The sequence below is a fragment of the Notamacropus eugenii genome, chromosome 4, assembly GCF_028372415.1.
Source record: "Notamacropus eugenii isolate mMacEug1 chromosome 4, mMacEug1.pri_v2, whole genome shotgun sequence".
In the NCBI taxonomy this organism is placed as follows: Eukaryota; Metazoa; Chordata; class Mammalia; order Diprotodontia; family Macropodidae; genus Notamacropus; species Notamacropus eugenii.
The window spans coordinates 46256916-46265864 of record NC_092875.1 but is presented as its reverse complement, the minus strand read 5'-3'; the positions used below and the strand labels follow the sequence as shown (position 1 = coordinate 46265864).

The 8949-nt window shown below is 45.9% G+C and overlaps 1 protein-coding gene across 6 annotated transcripts; it reads right to left on the bottom strand.

The window, feature by feature from the left end:
* Nucleotides 1–1047: 1047 nt before the first annotated feature.
* Nucleotides 1048–5791, bottom strand: RAN (RAN, member RAS oncogene family). Of its 6 annotated transcripts, none has more exons than XM_072600747.1 (7): nucleotides 5715–5791; nucleotides 4079–4124; nucleotides 3536–3620; nucleotides 3326–3451; nucleotides 2052–2239; nucleotides 1545–1715; nucleotides 1048–1450 (listed from the first exon to the last, which is right to left on the bottom strand). In XM_072600747.1, the coding sequence occupies exons 2-7, from the start codon at nucleotides 4112–4114 to the stop codon at nucleotides 1406–1408; spliced, it is 651 nt and encodes a 216-aa protein (XP_072456848.1). In that variant the 5' UTR covers nucleotides 4115–4124; nucleotides 5715–5791; the 3' UTR covers nucleotides 1048–1405. The 6 variants fall into 6 exon arrangements, with proteins under 6 accessions (XP_072456848.1, XP_072456849.1, XP_072456846.1 ...); XM_072600748.1 differs by lacking the exon at nucleotides 5715–5791 and adding an exon at nucleotides 5489–5573; XM_072600745.1 differs by lacking the exon at nucleotides 5715–5791 and adding an exon at nucleotides 5343–5519.
* Nucleotides 5792–8949: the final 3158 nt, after the last annotated feature.

The following is an 8949-nucleotide window of genomic DNA, read 5'->3' as shown; positions in this document are numbered from 1 at the left end:
TACATTTTTGTTCTATTTGAGTATTACACTTTGAGAATTTGGTTATCATCAGAATAGGTGATATAAGATTTGTTCATGGCATACATGGCCTTTCTTAATTCTAATTTGTTGAGTAGCCAGTTCCCTAGAAACCCTTTCTCAGTCAATAAATAGGGCTGAAATCCCTACGCAAAAAAGCCCACATGTTGAAGATTTTCTTCCTTTTCATAGGAATAGCTGCCCTGGGCCCATCCATCTCCAGTGAAAACCAAATGCTATAATGGAGAAACCATGCAAAATAAAAATAAATTAAATGCTTCACTTTTATTATAGAACCCAAAATACAAAACTCATTCCAAGGCTTCAATTTAGATTGACATCACTGAATATGGTCCATTTTCTCACTATTCTGGTGGTGGTCATCACAGCATTACCTGATTAATGACTTTTGTCTTGATATGCTTCCTTCCCAACAAGAATACTTTGCCTACAGTGGATTTAAAAAGCTTATCAAAGTTGAACAGAATCTAGCTTTCTTCCATAATCACCTTAAGCCACCCTTTTAAAGCATGGTTACCATTCCCATGTATGTTAAGCAATAGTCTTTTAAAAGCTGCATTCAATTGATAACTCAACCCACATAAATTAAAAATCCTATTCTATTGACAGCTCATACACAGGAAAAATGTACAACACTCATGTGATTTTTTTTCAACTTTACCCCTTCTTCCACAAGCCACCTTAAGTAAGGTATACTACTTAGCTAGTGTGAAAACTTTTAGCTTAACTGCCTTAAATTATATATACTCACACCTTTCAACTGTATTACCAAGTTGTGACCAGTCATCTAACAGTAGCACAGTTTTTAACCTGTCCAGCCCCTAGCTTTACTTCATGAAATGTATGACTCAGATGTATCTTACTGATATGTTTGAAATACATTTTTAAAACAACCAGTCATAAAAACGTGAAGGCCATTTAAACAGTAACATGGTACACATCTACCACAGACCTTACAAAACAGGTTTTAAAATGCTTATTGTAAACAAGGGATAAGAGCTCACTTGCTTAGATATTTGAAATACAACTTTATTATGATCTAAACGAAAAAGGAATGGGAATGACAGTAACAAACAAGATTCACCACTGAATATTGTGATGGGACTGCAGCAGTCTTATATTTGAAACTCAAGGGGACGTAATTGCGGTCCAAAACAGCTAAATACGCAGGTCCAAAATATGAATTATATATTTTTTAAACTGCCACATTCACTCCGAAGCCCATTCATTTCCTTCAGCATCCCAAAGATTAAGCACATGTTCTGCTCAGCTATATAATAAAGTGGCAAACACGCTACACCACTGACATCACAGGACAGTTGCCTATAAAACTAGACCTCTGACGCTGGGCTCTAGCTTCATTCCCTTACAGGTCATCATCTTCATCAGGGAGCGCAGTTGTCTGAGCAATCTGAAATAAGTGGTTAAGAAGTTATAAGGTTAGCAAGGAAGAATAGGAAATAAAGTACATAACACAGTCTGATTAACTGGAATATAACCAATACCTGTAAGTCCTGCTCATACTGTGCAGCCAGTGCTGGATCCATGACAACCTCTGGAGGTGCAAGAGCAGGCATGGCAACAAACTCCAAATTAGGGTCTCCAATAAGTTTTCTAGCAAGCCAAAGGAAGGGCTTCTCAAAGTTGTAGTTACTTTTGGCTGAGATGTCATAGTACTGTCAAAAAATAAATATATGCAATTTTAAATTTGCCAACACTCAGGCAGATTATTCCACAAGTTGGGCAGTTAAGCTCTTTTGCTGTCCCTTACATGCAATTTTAAAACTCTTTAAATTTCAGTTAAAACTATTACTTCCTTATAGAACACAACTAATATGTACAGGCTTAAGAAAAAATACACAAATATTTAGAAGCACTCCACAAATCATTAAAAGTAAGTTGTTTAATGTTCATCATGAATGCTACATGCCTGATTAAGAGTCTTTTTTCCCACATGAACAGATAGGTCAATGAATCCTACACTTAAGTAAATGGTCAATTTTAAGACTTACCTGGAGATTCTTCTTCCTATGGAAGACAATTGATTTCGCCTTGACTTTTCTGTCCTTAATATCCACTTTGTTGCCACACAACACTATAGGGATATTTTCACATACTCGTACCAGATCTCTATGCCAGTTAGGTACATTCTTGTAAGTAACTCTTGATGTTACATCAAACATTATAATGGCACACTGAGCTGAAAAGCAATTCAATGAATATTAAGTGAATAATGAAGACAACTTACTGCAAAATATAGTGAACTAAGTGGAACTAAAGTCAGGAGACTGCTTAGTATTACTAATTCTGCCACGAGTAACTTTGTATAATCTTGAGAAAACTACTTGGAGACAGCGGTTCAAGTACTGGACTAGGGAGACAGGAAATTCTGAGTCCTTGGCTGAAGCATGCCTTGAGAGGCACTGCCTGCATTAACCATGGGTAAGTTACTTTCTTTAGGTTTCAGTTTCCTCATCTGAAGAAAACGGATGATAATAAGAGCATCTATTTCACAGCGTTGTTAGGAAAATTAAATAACATAAAAGCTCTAAAGAAATGCTAGTTATTAAATGACCTCAAAAAAGCTTCATTATAATTTTAACCAAAGACAAAATACAGTCATTTTCAAATAAAATCAGAAACTTAAGTGATGAAAAGTCTTGACTTTACAACATTAAATCTTAAACAATTTTTTCAAGCTCCAGAGGCAAGACTTAATTTTTTGGAGTCCCAGGGACAATGGGCTTAAACACTCTAGACTTCAGTGTAAGCTTGAGAGAAATCCAATTTCAAGTTCTAAGTCCTATAATTTTTGCTCCAACACTTACTGTTATATATTTAGTTTATTTTCAAAGTGTAAAGATTTTTACAACTATGCACACTGACATGGTACCTTTCAAAAATTCAAATATAAAAGTTTACCTATTAGAAACAACTTGGTTAAATGTTACATGACTAACCAATGAAATATTATGCTACAACTTTAATACCTCAGACAAAATATATGGAGGTTCCTTTCTGCTGTTTTAATAAGGTCATAGCCATTTTAGATCTTAAGGAAAGGAACTTCAGCTGAACCCTTTTCATTTTACCTATCATCAAACATCTTGGATTTGGTATATCCAAGCAGACCAGCTGAGATTCAAATCTCAGTCCTCTATTAAACACAGGAGCTCCCCAAAGACCAGAAGTCACTTGTAAAAATGTTTATACATACACATATCTGAAAAAAACTTCTGGCAACATACAGCTGATATAACAACATGCAAAACAGTTGTATACATACCTTGGATGTAATAACCATCTCTCAGACCACCAAATTTCTCTTGGCCAGCTGTATCCCATACGTTGAATTTAATAGGACCTCTGTTAGTATGGAACACGAGAGGATGGACCTCAACACCCAGGGTGGCTGGAACAGCAAAAGGTTTTGACTTAGTTCACTGATTTTATTTTATTGAAATTGGTGCAACTAACTTGTAAAAAAGATACATACCTACATATTTCTTCTCAAATTCACCAGTCAAGTGACGTTTCACAAATGTGGTTTTTCCAGTACCTCCATCTCCAACTAATACAAGCTGTTGAAAAATAAAATATTTTAGGTGGACTTCTCAAAAACACACACAAACATTCTCCATTCCATGTATCAAACAATACCATCTAAATGTCTTAACATCCATTTCCACATACTATGGTGGATTCAGAGAGCTACCACAGTTTAAGTAATCAAGTATCAGACCGTTTTCAGGTTACATTTAACTGTTTTATGTATCAACTAAATCATCTAAATACTTTTTTGGAACATTCATTTGGCAAATACTAACTAGTTCCTTGTTGGATGAAAAAGCCTTACTACAGTTTAGGAGGTAATCAATTTATAAAGATTATTTCAAGGCCTGTTATGTAAGCTGGGATACGGGCGTGCAAACTCTGCTTCTCATCACAAGGCCTTGGGATCCAACGGTCTTTCCTGTGTCCTCAAGAGCCGCCCCAGCCCCCACCTCGGCGATCTCGGCCCCCCCCAGGAGTTACGTACTTTGAACTGCACTTGGGGTTCTCCTTGGGCGGCCATCGCGATGGTTCTGGGGGAGAGACACAAGCGCGTCAGGCCCTCGGACCCGAGGCCGCATGCTCGGGCTCCCCCTCCCCGCCACGTGCCCCGCGGCCCCACAAAGCGCCCCCTCCGCGCCCCTGCTCGGCCCATTCATCCCCGGCCCAGGCCGCGGCTCCTCCCCCCGCCCGCGTGGGGCGCCGACGGCGAGGAGGAGGGGGATGAATGAGGCGCTAATGGCGGCGGCCCTTTTTTTTCCCCCGAGCCTCGGGTTCATTCAACCGTCAGGGCCCGAAGGGCGTCTCCAGGAGACGCCAAAAAGGGGCGGTGGAGGCCGGACCGGGCCCGGGAAAACCGCCTGGTCATGGGGCCCGCGGCGGGAGGGGCGGGAGTGGCTGGAGGAGCGGGGAGGGAAGGCTAGGCCGCCCCCCCCACCGCACCCGCACCGCATTCGCAGCCTCTCCCGCCCCTTCCCCGGCTGCCTCACGATCCGCGGCCTCCGCACGGCCTGGCGGCCGGGGCCTCCTCACACAAAGCGCGCCAAGCCCGGCCCGGTCCGCCGCGGCCGCCCACCCCCCTAGGAGGAGAGACGGGGAGCCCGGCCCGCCGCCTCCTTCTCAGCGTCGGTCCTCGATGCCTTCCTGTCCAACACCCGCCCGCCCGGCCCCCCTTCCCCAGCCCGGGCCAACCCCCCGCGCCCCACTCCGCCGCTACCTTCCAGAAGCGTCTCCGTCTCCGCCTGACTGAACGATGGAAAGATGGCGGAAGCGCGATTCAAATACCCGGAGACGCAGCCGACGCCGCCGCGCGCGCGGAATAGGGAGGGGCCGAGGGGAGCGGAGGGGGGCGGGGCAACGGCGCAACGTGCCCCCACGTGCTCCGGGCGCCGCGCGCCCAAGTCGACGTTACGTTACCGGCTGTCCCCAAAAAAGGGAGAGAGGGCGGGGCCTAGGGGACGGGGGCGGGAAGAGAGAAACGGACTGACAGACCGGGGGCGCGCCGACGTTTGGGCTTTACAATGCAATCGGGAGCGCTGCGGCGGACTATGGCGCATGCGCCACCTCAAACGAGAACGCTCCCCACTCCTCTAATCCCTTCTACCCCCGCCCAGCTAAGCTTTTACCGCGCTCTCGCCTTCATGCTTTCCCCCCCCTGCGCATGCGCTTCTCAAAAGCCTGGCAGAGATTTATCCATGCCGCGAGACCGCGAGACCGCGGTGGAGAGATTTATCCATGCCGTCTTACCTTACCTTTACCGCGCTCTGGCGCTTGGCCTCGGTCCCACCTCGGCTCCCGGTTGGCGTGTGCGCATGCGCACGCGGCCCCCCCAGGCCCTGCTGAGGCAGCCGCGGGAGCGCGCTCGAGCTCTAGTTCCTTCTTTCCCGGCCCCACCTACCTTTCACCGCGCTCTCGCCCCCGCCTCGGCGCGCAGCCGGCTCGTGCGCATGCGCCCCAAAGGACCTGCTGGGAGCGCGCGCCCCAACCGCCTCTGGAGGGAGGTGGGCTCCCGCCAACGGGAGACGCGAGGGCCTCTCCTGCGTCAGGCCCGATGTCTGCCGGGCTTTAGGGTCCGAGCTTGAACCTTCCAGGAAACCGCAAAAGCCGAGACGCAAAGCACTAACCAGAATAAAGCTAACCGTGGGCGTCAGACGGGGCGAAGCGCTTCGCAGAGCGCCCCCTACGCGCCGCGGTGTTATTGCTGACAACATCCGCACCCTCTGGTTCGGCCTTCGCTAACAGCGAGGTCGTGCCCAAGCCTTGATGGAGCGCGGCCTGTGTGGAGGGCACGGCGCCCTCGCGTCACGGAAGGGGAAACTGAGTCAGGGAGGCTCGCCCGGCCTCCTTCCCGCTGCCCCCCACGCCCGCCTCGATGACCCTCGCTGGTTCTCCTCCAAGGGATTTAAAGGCTCGGCAGTCCTCCGAGGAGCCAAGCCGCCTTCCCCCAAGGAGCTTCGCCCAGTCCGGCTTGGGCCCCGGGATGGCTCACCCCCGGTAGATGGAGAGCGGGGAGGGTGCACGTGCTGGAGATGAATGCTGATGCGCTCATCCGGGGCTGAGCCACCCAGCCAGCCCAGGTCCAGCTGCAGTGACTCCCATCCTAACCATGCTGGACACGGGCACGTTCGGGGCTGCGTAAAGGGTCTGACGGGGAGGGAGAGGGTCTGGATGGGTGAATCCTCTGCCCCTCCAGCCATGAGGGTCAGCCCTAGCGCTGGAAGAAATCCAGGCAGCTAGGGGTGCAGAGGGTGGATCCTGGGGACCCAGAGCTGCGTTCAAGTGTGGCTTCAAACACCGGGCTGTGTGACTCTGGGCCAGCCCCTTAACCTGTCTCTGTCTGCCTCAGACTCCTCCAAGGCTTGTTGTGAGGATCGGATGAGACGCTTGGCACAGAGCAGGTTTTTTTTAAAAAATCTCTTTTTTTGAGGCAATGAGGGTTAAGTGACTTGGCTAGGGTCTCACAGCTACTAAGTGTCTGAGGTCATATTTGAACTCAGGTCCTCCTGACTCAGAAAGGGCTCAAGTCCTCTATCTACTGTGCCACCTAGCTGCCTGGACTCTTTGTAAGATACTGTGCTAAGTCCTGGACATACAAAACTAAAAACTGACAGTTGCTGACCACAAAGAGGTCACATTCTATACAATAATGATTTCCATTTATATAACACTAAGGTTTACAAAACACTTTTCGCTGAACAACCCTGTAAAATAGCCTAAATATTATCACTTTTACAGATAAGAAAAAGTATCAAATTGAGATTTGAATTCATGATGGATGAATGGTCCAATTCTTTCCACTGTCATTCTCTGAGTCTCAATTTCCTTATTTACAAATTGGATATAAGATTATAAACACAAGGTTGTGGTAAGGCTCAAATGTAAAATACATGTAAAACACTTTGCAAGCCTGAAGGCATTATATAAATATTAGCTGTTATCATACCAGTCTTCCTCTCATGGAACCTTCAAGACATCTTGTCAAAACAAATCAGTCAATCAAGCACCTTTTATTATGTCCTTAATATGTGCGGGACCCTGTTAGTGCTAGGCATATAAAGTGAAGCTGAAGGTTCCTACTCTCAGAGAACTCACATTATAGTGGGGGAAGATAAAAAATAAAATCAGCCTAAAAAGGAGGGGGAGGGATAAAGTATATGCTCAGGGAGATGGTGGTTGTTGCTTGTCCTTGTTTTGCAAGAGGACTAATATCACAGGGTGATGTCTTCACTTGTGTGTGAATTGAATCTGAGAACTGAAGTTGCAGCATTAGCACTCTCTTCTAGAGTCACCAAAGTCCAGTGGCAAGACAAAAGTTTTGGGAGTTAAAGGAATGGTGGTAAAGTCTGGAGAGCCAGTAGAGCTGGGAGAGGCTGGAAGGATGACTGGCCTGGACACTTTCCCAAAACGGAGGTTTCAAAAGGAACTCCCCAATGAGAAAAGAGGGTCTTAGCACAAAGGGATGTTCCAGAGTGAGGAAGCCACTGACTCTAGTGAAACTTCAAGGCTGAGAAGGTGGCTGATGCACAGTAAAAAGTCTAGAGAATCTGGAATACACTGGTAGAGGAACTTGTAATTGACCAGAGAAACAACATTCCCAACAAGTAGTCATTCTATTTTGAACTTGTTCAATGGCCAGATAGCCATAGATAGAAATTCTGGGAGAGGGTGCTGCCCCTCCTCCATGGGCAAATCCAACAATCCAGTCTACTCCAAGAAATATTTTTAAGTGTCCATTATGTCTAAAATATCATGCTAAATGGTGGGATTAAAAAGAGAAAACAAAACCCAATCCATTTCCCTCAAGGAATTTACAAGAGGCAGAGTGGGGACTTATTAAGTATATACACACATGATTTTTTTGAGATTGATAGAACACTAATGATCAGGGGCATCAGGGAAGATTTCCTCTAGGAAATGACACAAATTGAGCCTTGAAAGAAGCCAGAAATTCTGAGAGGTAACAAGGAAATACAAATGCTTTGGACATGAAGCTAAATTAAAATCTGGACTGGAGAATATTATTTGTACAAGCATGTATGTTTAGCTTAAATAAGAGAATCCTGAGGAGACATGGTATCTGTCTTCAAATATCTGAAGGGCTGACACAGGGAAGACGGGGTTCTGCATGCCTAGAAGGTAGAACTAAAAGCATTGGGTAAAAGTTGCAAACTGAAATCAACAAACATTTATTAAACTCCTACTATGTCCTAGGCACTATGCTTAGTTGTTGCTGTACTTGTCCTTCATTTTCAAAGAGGACCATGACATCAGGAAAATGATGACATGACTTGTAGTTGACTTTGACTTGAGTGCAGGAGGGCTGTGCAAGGTCACACTTTCTCCCCATAAGCCATCTGGATCCAGTGACCTGATATTCATCAGGATGACTGGAGATGGCCCAGGATGCAAAGGGAGACCCTGGCTTGCCCTTTTAGGCTAAGGCTTTTTTTGGTACTCCCTTAGAGTGAGGTAATGCCCATTCAGTGAATAGGCTTCTTTAAGTAGTCAAGGGAAGGCCCCTTTAATTAGAAAAATAAAAAAAAGTCAAGCTGGGAGGGTAAGGCCCTCAGGGTTGCTGTTCCAAAGAGCAACACTTACCACTGAGACTCACTCTAGGAGGACCCTCTCACCCAGGAGGGTCCAAAAAACAGTCATTAAGTGGAGATTGGACAGGGACCTATTGTAGTTCAATCCACTATATAAGAAAGAATTGGCTTTAAACAAACATATACTATGCTTAGTGCAGGAAATACAAATACCAGCATTAGGAAAGATAGTTCCTGCCCTGAAGGAAGGCAATAACAATGTATAGAAAGAAGCTGAGAAGGTACCAGGGTCTAGGCATGATGGAGAAAGTCC